Source organism: Phyllostomus hastatus, unplaced genomic scaffold (assembly GCF_019186645.2).
Source record: "Phyllostomus hastatus isolate PE091 unplaced genomic scaffold, TTU_PhHast_1.1 phas_contig_64, whole genome shotgun sequence".
NCBI classification, from domain to species: Eukaryota; Metazoa; Chordata; class Mammalia; order Chiroptera; family Phyllostomidae; genus Phyllostomus; species Phyllostomus hastatus.
The window spans coordinates 10,573,049-10,587,141 of NW_025333928.1; the positions used below are offsets into that span (position 1 = coordinate 10,573,049).

Here is a 14,093-nt window from a genome sequence, read left to right on the forward strand (position 1 = left end):
GTAGAGGTGGTGGTGAGCTGCCGAGGACTGTGCGAGGAAGCGCCGTGTGGAGGTGGTAAAGCCATAGAGGAGCTGGTTCCTCCGTGACCTCTCAAAGCAGGATGCCTGCTCACCACTGACCTGTCCTGTCAGACACTAACTTTCATGTTGTTCAAGCCACTGCTGTTTGGGCCTCCCTGTCTTAGCCGCCAAGCCTGTACCCTGAGCAGTGCGCCTGGCACGCTAAGTCCTCTACAGCCAGTCCCCCATCTATCTCCCTATGTTGCCTCCTGCACATATAGTCATGGCCCTGACAGCTGAGCCCAACAGAACTGCTTTCTATATCCCAAGTGCACGCAGGTTTTTAGTTCAGCATCTGTTCCCCGTCCTTCCGGGAGCATCTCTACCATTTTCCTTTGAGGCCCATCCCCTCCCTGCCCAGTCCACATGAGGCCCAAGGGCAGATGGTGACTCGGGTCTGGTCAGTCAGCCCCACCCTACACCCTGGCCAGGGTTCAGGGACGGGCATGGACCTAAGGTAGCCAATGAGTAGCCCTGGGATTCCTGCTGGAGCTGTGGGGAGAAGGTGCTCCCTTCCAACAGGTGTGCTGAGCCAAGGGGGGCGGGTGTACCGGGAGCTGCCGGAGACCATCCTGCCCCTGACACAGAGACAAGACAGAGAGCAGGGAGACTGGAGCCAAGTCCCGATGGCTTTATTTAGACCCCTGGGTCCAGTCACACTGGAAACAAGACACTGCTGCAGCTGTCTCCTTTTCGCTCAGCCAGTGCAAGTAGGGTTTGTGTTATTTGTGACAGAATCCTGACCCTTGACTGTGCCCTAACCCTCCCACTGCTGTACCTTCGCTCATGTTGGTGTCCCAACCTTAATGCCATTCTCCCAAATCTTCTCCATGTGCCAAACCGCACCTGCGCTGGGGAGGCACTCTGACTACCCAGTGACATTCCACTGCCCTCCCCATGCTTACTAACAAAACCCCGATTCGCTGAGACGGCCACGTGCCCCTTTAAGATGAGCACATGCTGGAGGCCCCTGCAGCTCGGGATGGCCGTGTGAGCCAGATGTGAGTGGCCGGAAGTCTGCATGTGGATACAGCTGCTGAGAAAGCCACTGTTTTCCTGCTGACCAGGACTCACTCAGTGACACAGGACTTGGCCCTTTATCCTTCTACCCATCTTCCTAATGGAATGTGGACGGGGTGTTCCATTGCAGAGCAGCCATCCCATGGGAATAAGGAACAGAGCCACACCCGAAGGGTGGCCCCATGGAAAACCAGAAGGAGCTTGAGTCCCTGGCTGCTTCCAAATGCCTTGTTCCTGTGAGAGAAATACAACTGTCTCATGCCCCAGGGACCGGGGTCCGCTACCTGCAGCTGAGCTGAGGCCTGGCTGCGAACGGCCCACTAGGCACTTGTCACGTTTCTGTGGCTGTATCAGAGTTGCTCGTGCGTGGTGAAGGGCCTGGGCTCTAAACACAGGCAGACCAGTTCGACTCCCGGAACTCTGGGGCTTATTTCCTAGGCCACCCTGGGCAAGTCACATGACCTCCCCAAGCACTGCTTTCCACATCCACTAAGGTGGCACTGATGGCACCTTTGTCAGAGCTGCCGTGAGGACAACTTGCCCCCCCCCTCGCCAAGTTCATGCTTTATCCCCTGTGGACCGAAGAAACAAGCCACCTGTGTCACTCGGTAGTCGAGCACATGCACTGCCGCCCACCCCAGTGCTGGGGTCAGAGTGGGCTGTGCTGGACATCGTGGCAGGGCCAGGGCCAGCGAGGTGCCCAGGGAGCTACGGTGAAGGTGGTGCTCCCTCCCAGCGCACAAACGCAAGAGGGAGGGTCTCCTTAAACGTCCACCCTGGGCCTCACCCTAGTGCAGTCCTGGCACTGAGCAAAGAAAGAGGTCCACCAACCCACGTGTCCTGAATCTACTCCCCAGGTGAGGGATAGTGATTTAGACCGTGCATTTCCCCTCATACCCTGGCAGTGTTAGAACCATGCCCACGGTAAGACCCAGCTTCCCCACAGGGCTGATGAACTTAGCCATCGGCTTGACAAAGCAGAACATGAGGCCGGAGCTGCGGTGCCCTGGGGGATACTCAGCAGTTCGGACATGTCCGCGCCACCCCTCAGCCCCGTCCGCGCTCTCACGCCAGGTGCTGTTTCATTCAGTGTGACTGGTCAGCACTCCACGTGCCCTGGGCGAGTTTGTTTGCTCTTTCAGTCAGCCTCACGGTGATCCTGGGGAAACCTGAGCACAAGCCTCTGAGCCGCTGGCCCAAGGTCGCACCGCTGGGGGACAACAGAGGCTGGATTGGAGCCCCAGCAGTACAGCTCCAGAGACCAGTGCTGAGCCAAAGCTTCCTTTAAAAAGTAAATATTTTGGGCTTTGCCAGCCATAGGGTCTGTGTCAAATATTCAGCTGTCCCATTACAGCCTAAAAGCAGCCATGGATGATGCCTAAACAAATGGGCACGGCTGTGAACCATCAGTGAAGGGACAGAAACTGGGACACATGGGAAATGACTAAACGAGAAAAAATACTATTTGCGAAAACAGGCTGTGGCCAGATTTGGCTCAGGGGCTGGTGTTTGCTGACCAACCAGCGTTCTAACCCACCACACTATACACTAGTGCTTCCTCATCCACAGGGGATAAACCCCAAGACCTCCGCAGATGCCCGAAACTGCACACAGTACCGAACCCTATGTGCACTATGTGTTTTTCTATACATGCACACCTGCGATAAAGTTTAACTCAGAAACGCGGCACAGTGGGAGCTTTACAACAGTAACTGATGCTAAAACAGAACAATTATAACAACGTCCTGTAGTAAAAGCTATGTGAATGTGGCACCATTAAGTCAAACAAGGGCCACTCGAACACGAGTGCTTGTGATGCACCCGGTCTGCCAGCCGAGAGGGCCACTGAGGCCTGGCAGGCAGGCGGTGTGTGCGGCACGGAGACTCCGGACAGCAGGGTGGCCCATGTCACGCGGAGGACGGCGCTAGACAGCGTGAGCTGTCAGCACGCTGCTCAAAACAGTGTGGTATTTAAAGTGTATGGCTTGTTTATTTCTGGAATTTTACATTTACTATTTTCAGACCACAGCTGAGCGTGCAGACACCTGAAGAGTAAGTGGGCCCAGCCTGTGCTACTACAGAGGCCCTTGGGGGAGGACGGAGGAAAACTAAAGAATTTCTGAGGACATCTAGCACTCAGAAAAGGAACCAGGCATGAGCCATAGATCATTCAAGGAAAAGGCCCTAGCGAGAGCAGCAGGGCCTGGGAAAGGCAGGCAGGGAGACACCCTATCAGGGAACAGGGGGTGGAAGAGGCACAGAAGCGAGTTGCCACAGGACACTGTCCTCCTCCAGAGAGCCCTCGCTTGGCAGTGCGCCCCGCTATTTCTGGAGCCACACGCTCTGCTCTGCCTTCCTCACGACCGTCAGCCTCGCTGCCTTGGGCTCGGGCTCTGAGTGTGGCCGCGCTGCCTCCCAGGCTTCGTCAGTGCGCTCCAGAGCATTGGCTCCTGTCAGCAGCAGGGCCCACGGAGGGCAGCACTACCCGGGATGCAAAAACCCGGGGCTTCCAGGCCAGGGGACCCCTGGGGGCTTTCCTGCCTAGGGCCAGGATGAAGCTGTAAAAGCTCCAAATTTCATCACAGATTGGGGTTTTCCATGATATTTTCAAGGAGAGCGTGCTCCTCCCTCCTTCCCAGGAACCGCTCAGTAGCTGCCCAAATGCTGAAGCCGGCACAAGAGAGAAGGGGGTGGGGAGCGGCACAGAGGGAGCCTCGCTGGGCAAGGGGCCCAGGCCTGGGACGCAGCCAGACCCCTCCACGGACTGCTGTTCCTCCGCCTAGAAAGGGAGGGTCTGAACGAGGGCCTCACTACTCCGGGTGCCGTCTCTGAAGCAGCAGCTCAGGCTTTCCCTGGAGGATTTGTGAGAAATGCAGAAGTTCAAGCCCCGTCTCAGAGCCAGGAACCAGAATCCCCATTTTAACAGGACCCTAGGTGATTTTTATGCACGTTAAAGTTTATATAGCATAACATCTAGGTGGTTCTGTGGTGGGTGCTGTTGTTTCTGCCTGTCCAGTGTGTGTTCCCCTGCCTTCTGATAAAAGCACGCTGCCCTGACCAGTGTGGCTCAGTTGGTGGCAGCACCACCCCGTAAACTGAAAGGTCACAGGTTTGATTCCCGGTTAGGACATGTGCCTGGGTTGCAAGTTTGGTCCCCGGTTGGGTGCATGTGAGAGGCAACCAATCAATGTTTCTCTCTTGCATCAATGTTTCTCTCCCTCTCTCTCTCTCTCCTTTTCTCTCTCTCTCTAAAATCAACATGTGGGGAGTTCCAGCCAAGATGGAGGCATAGGCAGACACACTGTGCCTTCTTGTACAACAAAAGAAGGAAATACCAATTTAAAAACAAAAAACAACCAGAACTGCCAGAAATTGAACTATATGGAAGTCCAACAACCAAGGAATTAAAGAAGAAACATTCATCCAGACTGGAGATAGGCAGCCAGGGCAGAGAGGACACAGGCAAGGCAGTGGCTGCAGTGGCTGGCCCCAAGGTAGTCCCCCATTTGCATGCAGATAAACTGGGAGCAACAACTGCGGAGTAAGACAGACTGTGCAACCCAGGGTTCCAGCTCAGCCAAGATAAGGCCTCAGTACCTCTGGCTGTAAAAATCTGGGGGTTGTGGCAGTGGGAGAAACTACCAGTCTCTAGGAAGCAGGGTGTGAGAGCCAAGCAACTGGAGTTGTTCCCTTCTGACCCCTCCCCCACATACAGCACTGCAATGCAGTGACGTGGGTTGCCCCACGCTGGGGAATACCTAAGGCCCCACCCCCCTACAACTTAACTGATGCGCCAAGACAAAGAAATATGGCCTTAATGAAAGGACAGATCAAAACTCCAGAAAAAAAACTAAGCAATGAGGAGTTAGCCAACCTATCAGATCCAGGTTTTAAAACCTGGTGATCAGGATATGCACAGAAATGATTGAGTAAGGCCACATTATAAAGTAAGTAGTGAAGGCTGTACAAAGTGAAATAAAGCAAAATATACACAGAACCATCAGTGAAGGGAAGGAAACTGGGACTGAAATCAACGATTTGGAACAAAAGGAAGAAATAAACATTCAACCAAAACAGAATGAAGAAACAAGAATTCAAAAAAATGAGGAGAGGTTTCGGAACCTCTAGGACAACAAACATTCCAACATCTGAATCATAGGGGTGCCAGAAGGAGAAGAGGAAGAGCAAGAAATTGAAAACTTATTTGAGAAAATAATGAAGGAGAACTTCCCCAAGGAAATAGACTTCCAGGAAGCCCAGGAAGCTCAGAGAGTCCCAAAGAAGTTGGACCCAAGGAGGAACACACCAAGGCACATCATCATTACATTACCCAAGGTTAAAGATAAGGAGAGAATCTGAAGAGCACCAAGAGAAAAGGAGACAGTTACCTACAAAGGAGTGCCCATAAGGCTATCAGCTGATTTCTCAAAAGAAACTTTAAGTCAAGAAGGGTCTAGAAAGAAGTATTCCAAGTCATGAAAGGCAAGGACCTACATTCAAGATTGCTCTATCCAGCAAAGCTCTCATTTAGAATGGAAGGGCAGATAAAGTGCTTCCCAGATAAGCTCCAGTTTAAAGGAGTTCATTATCACCAAACCCTTATCATATGAAATGTTAAAGGGACTTATCTAAGAAAAAAAAATCAAAACTACGAACAGTAAAATGACAACAAACTCACAAATATCAACAATTGAACCTAAAAAAACAAAAACAAACTAAGCAAACAACTACAACAGGAACAGAATCACCGACACGGAGATCTCATGGAGGGTTATCAGTGGGGAGGGGGCAGGGGGAGAACGGGGGAAAACATAAGGGGAATAAGAAGCATAATTTGTAGGTATAACATAGACAGGGGGAGGTTAAGAATAGTGTAGGAAATGGAGAAGTCAAAGAACTTATAGGTATGACCCATGGACACGAACAAAGGAGGAGAAATGCTGGAGGGGGGTCGGGTACAGGGCGGAGGGGAATGAAGGGGAGAAAAAAAGAACAGGACAACTGTAAAAGGATAATCAATAAAATATACTTGAAAAATCAATAAAATAAAATCAATAAGCATGTCCTCAGGTGAGGGTGAAAAAAAAAAAACCCTCATTTCCTTTTGGTAAATCCTCCTTTCCAAAACCCTAATCCAAGTGTTCATGTGAAACAGAGACCAGGGCTAGGTGGGCACATGTCCCAGGCCCGGCCAATCTGAGTATTAGACCCCTCTGGCCCACGGTGAATGGGTAACTGGTTCAGGGGAATCAGAGTCATGCAATAGCAGGAGACAGGATGTAAGCTGGGAGCTGCTGCTGGCCATCTTGTCACCACACAGAGAAACATGGGGGAAAGCAGAGTTGGAAAGTGGGGAAGAGCCTGCTACATTGTCTGAGCACCTGGATCCAGCCATGCCTGAATGGGGGAATTCAATGGCAAGTAAGAGAGTTGGAATTCATGCCGCTCTGTTGGCCTGATCTGAATTATAAACGTGAGGAAGAGCTCCAGTATTCAAGGAGGAGCACTCATGTGCCATTCTCTCTTCTGCAGCTTTCCCATCCTCCCTTTCCCCAGCTTATCCTTCTCCCTCCCCAGGAGCTCAGCATACCTGCTCACCTTACTGAGATGTCAGGAGACAGATTTGCAGTAGGCATGAAGGCACTTAATCAACAAATCCTCACTGAGTACTGACTGCATACATGTCAAGATACAAAAAATTTAAATCAATGCCCTGGCCTGTCAAGGAGTTTACACAGTACACACAATGGAAGGTGTTTATGAAGCAACATATGACAAAATTAATATGATCCAGAAAGAGTTTCTAAATGCTGAGTGAGTACCAGAGGGGGGAATAAACTGTCCCTCCATCTGGCAGGCTCCCCCGCCGCAGCTCCAAGGTGGCGCCTCTGCCACCAGTGGGAGAAGGAGGAGGAGCAGCCCTGCCCACACAACGATGTCCACCTCCCCACAGAGAGCACCCGGCTGTTAGGTTCCAGCCCAGCCCCCAGGCATGCCAGCTCCCTGCCTCCCACCTTCACACCCTTGCAAGGATGATGCCCAAGCTCCTGGCTGGCTCCCTGCCTGGCACGCTGCTCTGCCCCAAGTGGGTGTTTCTAAGCAGCTGCTCTCTCCCGCCCACTTGCAGTACCCAGACTTGGGGAGACCTCTGCAGTATCAACCATGGAACAGGGCAGAACTGAAAAGCCCCGACATCCAAACACCCATGTTCCAGTTTGCAAGCCCAAGGCCAGCTGCTTTCATACTCAGCCACACCCAGGCCGGCGTCCTGCTCAGGGTATCTGCTGCCCTTCTCTCAGCAGATTGTTCTGAGAGGTACGCATTAAAGCTTACTGTCAACTAGAGAAGAAAAAAGATCAGGGCTGGGGCTGCCCTGCCTGGCTGTGCAGGTCGTGTGACATGTGAATGGCTCCCTCTAGAGGCAGGAGAGTTCTAAAGACACCGGCAAAGGCAGGTTTGGGGCAGGCAGTAAATCTACCTCATTTGATTTGTTCTTCCCGGATTTGTCTGATCTCTCGCAAATAATAGTGCTTGACACTCTGGATCATGCAAGGTCATCGTAAAGGCCAAAGCTTCGCGGGTTGTTCCATTAATTGTCCTCACTGCAGGGGTTTGCAAAACTCAGAAGGAGGAAAATAAAGGGAAGGGAGCCCCGTGCTTCACATGTTCACTATGAGCTTTCGGGGGGTGGGGGGTGGGGTGCAAAGCTGCCTGGCCCACAGCAGGAAACCAGATACAACAGTGGAGCAAGAGCAAAGCCTTTGCTGTAATAATTGTAATGAACTTGCTTCTCAGGCCTTTAAAGGAAAGCCCACCCCAAAGTAAATTGCTGGAAGGCCAATCCCTTCACTACCAATTTAACGCTAAGAGCTGATGACTTTCATCAAATCTGACAGCTTTTGGTAAACGACGGCTCTGTTGATTAGGCCACTGTCCACCCATGTATTACAAGGCCGAGGAAGCCATAAATCTTAATCTGAGGACAGCAGCAGAAAGATCTAAGGCCAAGACACGGCCAGGTGGGGGGCAGGGAGGACAGCACCAACCAGAACCCATTTATCACCACGAAACATGCCACAGTGCAGGTGGCAGCTCAGAAGCCCAAAAAAGCAATGCCATCCACCTCCCCAGATCCCCCAGAATTGCAGAGTTCCAGGAAGAGTTTCACAGGTGCAGCTGGTCAGCCAGCGTTTAGCTGACTGTGACTTTGTAACCCAGGCATCCTCAGGCCGCTGAGCCTGAGGCAGCCCCTCCCATCAAGGGCAGCTCTACCCAAAGGGCTTCCTAGTTGCTGGGCAAGACCCTAAGAAGGAAAGTCTACTGTGCTGGAAGAGCCAAAGGGACTGGGCTTGGTCAGTGGGGAGGGGCTGTGTGACTCAAGAGAGCTGAGGGGAGACATGGAGAAAAGACGGCAGGAGCACAGGTTGGAGAGTGCGGGGATGCAACAGTGGGGGCAGGGGGAGACGGGGCAGGGGGAGACGGGGCAGCGGAGAGTGGACGGGCCGATGGGCTCCCTGTGCGCTGATACCACTGTGCCTCTGCCAACCCAGCCGGTGTAAATGCACAAGACGACTGGCCCCACCTGTCCCTCCTGCTGGGCACAGGAGTAACCAAAGGATGGGGGCAGGGCTGTGGCCCCTCTCCTGATGGGGCAGCTTCAGAGAACTGGCCAGTGGAGACTTTGCTACCTTGACCACTCTGCCTAGCCCTGGCTGCCTCTAAGGAGAGTGGAGCCCATTCAAAAGGGCAGAGAGGCTGGCTTCATCTCTATCCTACACACACCCATAATCCATCCCTAAGTACTTCCAATCATGGAGAAACTTGCTTCTTAACTCTACTACTTGTAGCCAAAGGAAACTGCAATCCAGTCTCTCTTCCTCAGGACAATGACAGTGCAGTTGGCACATGGGGTCCGTTTACCATCTTGTGCATAGCCTCCTCAGTGGAGTCAAGGGGGCCCATGCCCGCTCAGCGAACAGCTCCAGGGCAGGCAGGCTGTGGGTGGATCGTCAGACCCGGGCCCTACCCCCAGTCCCAGCCGGTCCGGGCGGTAGTGGCGTCTGTCCAGGCCGACCCAGAGTCCAGGCCGTGACCCGAGTGACAGAGGTGGGCTAAGAGAATCAGAGGGTCTCTCCCTTGGAACATGACAACAGACAAGTACTAAGGGAATGAAAAGCTGACACAGAAGGCCTGATGGGTCAGGAAAGCTGAGGTGATAGTGAAAGCCGGGGGTAGCACACAGGCGCAGGGGTGCAAGGTGGAGACTGGGGAAGGCCAGTAAAAAGAAAAAAAGGCTGAATTGCGTTCACAGAAAGCCCTGTTTCAAATCTTCCCGCCTGGCCCTCTGCAGCCACCTGGCCCTATCTGCAGCCCTTTTACACCTAGCAGCTGCATGTTTGTCTACAACCTGAGCTCAAACATGTCCCTCTCCTATCGAAAACCCTCCAGGGAACTCCTCACATTTAAAATAAAATCCAAACTCCTTCCAGGGATCTCCCAGGCACAGTGTGACCTAGTCCCTCGACCGGTGACCCCCAAACCCTCGCACCCGCCCTCTCCACCTCTGCGCACAGGCCAGCCCGGCCTCCTTCCGGCCTGACTCTACTTCCTACGGCCCTCGCTGGTCCCTCCCCCGGGAGGCTCCCGCCCCAGGCCTCCCGGGAGTGGCTCCATCTCACCTTCAGGGGTCAGCCCAGATGCGGCCCCCAGGGAAGCCTTTGGCCCACCCCCTCTAGGGCAACTCTTTCCTCAGACACTGCCCATCTCGTGCTACTCTTTCCTGTCTTCCACGGCACTGGTTTCTTTGCTTGCTTTTGTCCTCGACCTGTCCACTCATGCCTGGAAATGTAAGCACCCAGAGAGCGGGCCTGGCCTGCCCCACTCACTGCGCTGACCGCAGCGCACACGTCCCCAGACTTCAGCAGATGCTCCGTACGCGGCCACAGGACGAGCGGGAGACTGAATGGGTGAAGAGTAAAGAGCCCTGATGTCTGCAGGCAGGCCGCTCTCGGCATCTGCTCCTGCACTGATCACACAGCTGTGTGTTTACTGACGGCTCCCTCTACGCTGCTGGGCGCTGCTTGAAACCCTCGTCAAACATTGGCTCGTCCAATCCTCATTACCTACCCTACGAGACAGACACCAGTATCACTAGAAAAAACAGACACCGAGAGGCTGAGCAGCTCGTGTAGGACCATATACCCAGTAAGTGGTGCAGCTGAGGCTTTAAACCTGGGCTTCTTGCCCGAGTCTGTGCCCTTGACCACTTCCCTGGACTTGCCGGTCACCCGCTGCCACACGGTGCTGCCTGAAGCACAGGCAGACGGCCCCACTGATGGACCACCCATGACACCCTGTGAACACGTCTTTCCCAGAAGGCCTGGGAGGGGTTATTGACGATGAGCCCAAAGCTCAGAGAGGTCACATCGCAGTTCCAGGGCACACAGCCAGTCAGGAGTTTGTGTGAGGCCAAAGCCCTTTCCCTTCTATTCCCAGCGGCATGTCACGGGTTGACATGTCCTCAAGGGCCAGATGGGAAATGGAAAGGTGTACGAGAAACAGTAGCATAGCAGTAACACACTGCAAGTGCCACTGGGCCTCAGCTCCGGTACACATGGGAGAGGTGGGGACCGCAGCAAACAGGTGGGCTTGTGCCCTAACCAGGGAGACTGCTCCTGGGCTCCCTCTAGTGGCTGCCCGAGGGAGGGCAGCCCAGCCTGGGGGCCAGATCTTCCTATTTTTCTAGAGAAGCAGAAACAGAGCTTCTTAAAAAGTATATAAAATTTTTTTAATTTAAATGTTAGTAAGTGACTAAGTCTTTTTTTAAACTGCGTGAGTTTGAAAAACATTATCTGGGGGCAAGCTTGGGCCACAGGCGTGTTCACTCCAGACCCATCGGGCTGGTGCTCCGCGTGGGCACAGGCAGCGCCCCGGCTCCCTCCCAGGTCAGCGGTTCCCGCGCCCACACAATGGGGTCTCCGGGGCAGGAACGGGGCCTTATCCGAATGTTTGTTTTTAACCCCAGAGCCTCGCCCAGGCCTGGCCCATGGCAATAAATGTTTGCTCAACTGATGATTTCTTTCCTGATGCGGCTTCTAGTCCGCTCATCACCACTGAAGGCTTCCGGTCCACCTAGATCTCTGAGGGCTGGGCCGGAGGACCGCGGGAGGGTGGGGCAGTTGATCTGGTCAGAAATGGTGGGGGGTGGGATGACCCCCAGTAGCCATTCCACTGTCCTCCTAAGACACTTTCCTGTTCAGTAGAGGCCAGAAAGTCGGATACCACACTTCCCCAGACTCCCTTTCAGCTGGGGCTCCGGATGCGACCTAGGCAAGCCCACCTGCGAGGCAGGGAAAGCAGAGTGAGCTACAGGCTGCTTCTGTGCTCAGCACAGAGGTGGAGGAAACGGGTTTTTCAGTAATGTCCCACCTTGGCTAGACAGGGTCTTTCGTCACAGAGCTGCCCTAGCAAGCAGTGTCATTCTGAGGCCACCCGTGTGGCAGTAGCCTCTTCATTCCTGATGCTGACCCCCACCTTCCCTGTGTCCCAGGCAGCAGCTTTGCTGGCAGGCCCCTGCGAAGACACTGGAGCCATCCCTGGAGGCCTGGCTCAGAGCCCGAGGACTTGGGAAGCACCAGATTCCCTGTATTACATTCATTCCGGATGAAAATGGCCTGAGTGCTGTCCATTGTTAGGCGCTGGCTGGCCGCTGACTGGTATGGTGCAGAAGGACAATCACAGCATTCATGGCATCAGGAAGCCAGGAATTTTGCCGTGATTAGGCCCTGTGATGTGTGGGACTACAGGGAGAGATTGGGATGGATGCTAATCAATCTTGGGCGAAGTCTTAAATGGCACAGATTCTGGGGCAGCCATTAAGTCACAGTCTAAGAAGCAAGTATGGCTCCAGATAGCAGAAGGCACTCAGAATAGCTCGAAGGATGGTCTGAAGGGAGAAGTGGAGAATGGCCTCATTAATGAGAAATTAACATGCATTGCTGGGGACAGAGGAGGCCTCCAGGCTCGGAGCCCCACAGGCCTTGCTCGCTGGCACTGGAGCCAGCTGGCAGGAGCACCCTTCCCCATTCAACCAGACACCCATGAATGTCTCTGCAGAGAAGTGCGGAGCCACTGGATTTGGAGTCACAGGTCCAGGGTTGAAACCTCGGCCTACCCTTCTTCTTTGGTAGCTGTGTGACTCTGAGCAAGTGACCTTACCTCTCTGGGCCTCAGTTTCTTCAGCGGCACAATGAAGATATTTACAGACCTACAGCATTGTTACAGAGTTGGCTCGATAAAGTATTTGTAAGTATTTACCTGTAGACTCATACACATGGTGCAGTGCAAAATGTTACAAGCAGCACTTTCCCATCTTGGTGAGCACAGGACTAAAAAGCATGTGTACCACCACTTAAGCCTCACCTCAGACCAAATGAGTCAGAATCTCAGGGGGTGGAGCCTGAGCATCAGTATTTTAAAAACCTTCCAGACAATTTGGACGTGCAGGGGGGTCATGACGCACAGGTCCCTGGTGAGGCGCAAGTACCTGCCAGGTGAGGTATACAGACTATCTGTGGAGGGACGCCGAGCTCGGGCCCAAAGATCTGGGTGTGAGTCCTGCTTCTGCCACTTCTTGGCAGTTGACCTAGGAAAGCTCACTTAACTTTTCTGAGCATTTGTCTCCTCAGCAACTTTGAAAGAAGAAGGACATTGGAAGGCACCCTGCAGGTCTGCTGTGAAGGCAAATGGAAGGGGGCACACAGGAGCTGAGCCCATGCCTGACACCCAGTAGGGGCTCAAAAATTCAAGATGCTGGCTGTGGCAGCCTCAGTAGCAACCAAAATTGCATCTCAGGTCTGGGGGCAGGTGCTGTCTTATTCACCCACCACATCCCTGGCATCTAAGACCGTGCCTGGCACATAGTAGGTGCTCAATAAAAAACAGCTACATGAATGCATCACCACAAAAGGGCTGTGAGTTTGGCCTGTGACACTCCAGAAGAGAGACCACATGGAGAGAGGCTGGAGGATCCCACAGGCTCCTCCATTCTCCAGGGGCCAGAGCCACACACAGAGCGGACACGGCTACAGTGCCCCACCACACCCACCACTGCCCACAAGATCCCAGACGCCCTGACTATGTTTCCATCCCCAAGATAACCCCACTCCTCATTCTAGAGTGTGAGATGGGGCCACAGTCTCAACTCTGCCCCCGTTTCCAGACCTGGTGCCATCCTCGGCGCTGGACTTTGCTGGGGGCTGTGCGTGAATTGCGTCTTAAAGCTTCTTCAGCTTCTCGAAACAGGGTTCTTCGGCCACCATCTGCAGCAGAGACGAGGGAGGAGACTTGGTGAGGCACCAATGACAAGCTCACACTGATGGCAGTTTCGTAACTTACATTTAAATACACATCAGTACGCCCACAATTCCGTATGGGAAGTTACTCACTGGGGCACCGTTTGTAGCAACAAAGCATTAGAAAACAAGCTACATGCCCAGCAGAACCGGGATGACAGCAATATCTATAATAACGTACAGCCAAATGGACGGGTCGGCATACAAAAGGAACAGTCTCCAGGGGACAGGACAGTGTGCACCACAGGCCAGTGTTTGTGTAACAGAAGAAAGAGGGAACAGACTTGTGTTGAATGAGCAGCTCTCCTGCTGGTGGCCCAGGCACAGAGACTCCTGCTGTTTGTCCCTCTCTGGAGTCCGGACTCAGAAAGGCCCGCTTCTCCTGAGTGGCAGCAGGGCCAGGGTTCTGCCAGGAGGAAAGCTGGGAGCACCACCCTGTTCCTCTTTGCCCTGGGGGCTAGGGAGCTCCTGCTGAACCCCCAGCAGAACCACAGTGACTCTCCTGGGGAACGGTTTGGACCATTACTTTCTCCTTTTGTCACCCTGTTGTTTTGACTCTCAGTGCCTATTAATGGCCTGGGATTTTACCATACCTGTGGTAAGAATACAAATTAAGATTATTGTGTGCTGGAAACTTTACATTTCTTATGCCATTTAATC

At 53.3% G+C, this 14,093-nt stretch overlaps 1 protein-coding gene across 3 annotated transcripts in view; it reads right to left on the reverse strand.

The window, feature by feature from the left end:
- Positions 1–14,093, reverse strand: part of LOC123825556 (katanin interacting protein) — a 189,798-nt gene that overhangs the window by 112,747 nt on the left and 62,958 nt on the right. For all 3 annotated transcript variants that reach the window (XM_045849080.1, XM_045849079.1, XM_045849077.1), the window contains one exon: positions 13,303–13,400. In XM_045849080.1, the coding sequence (XP_045705036.1) occupies positions 13,303–13,400 (98 nt within the window). The remainder of the gene's footprint in view (positions 1–13,302; positions 13,401–14,093) is intronic.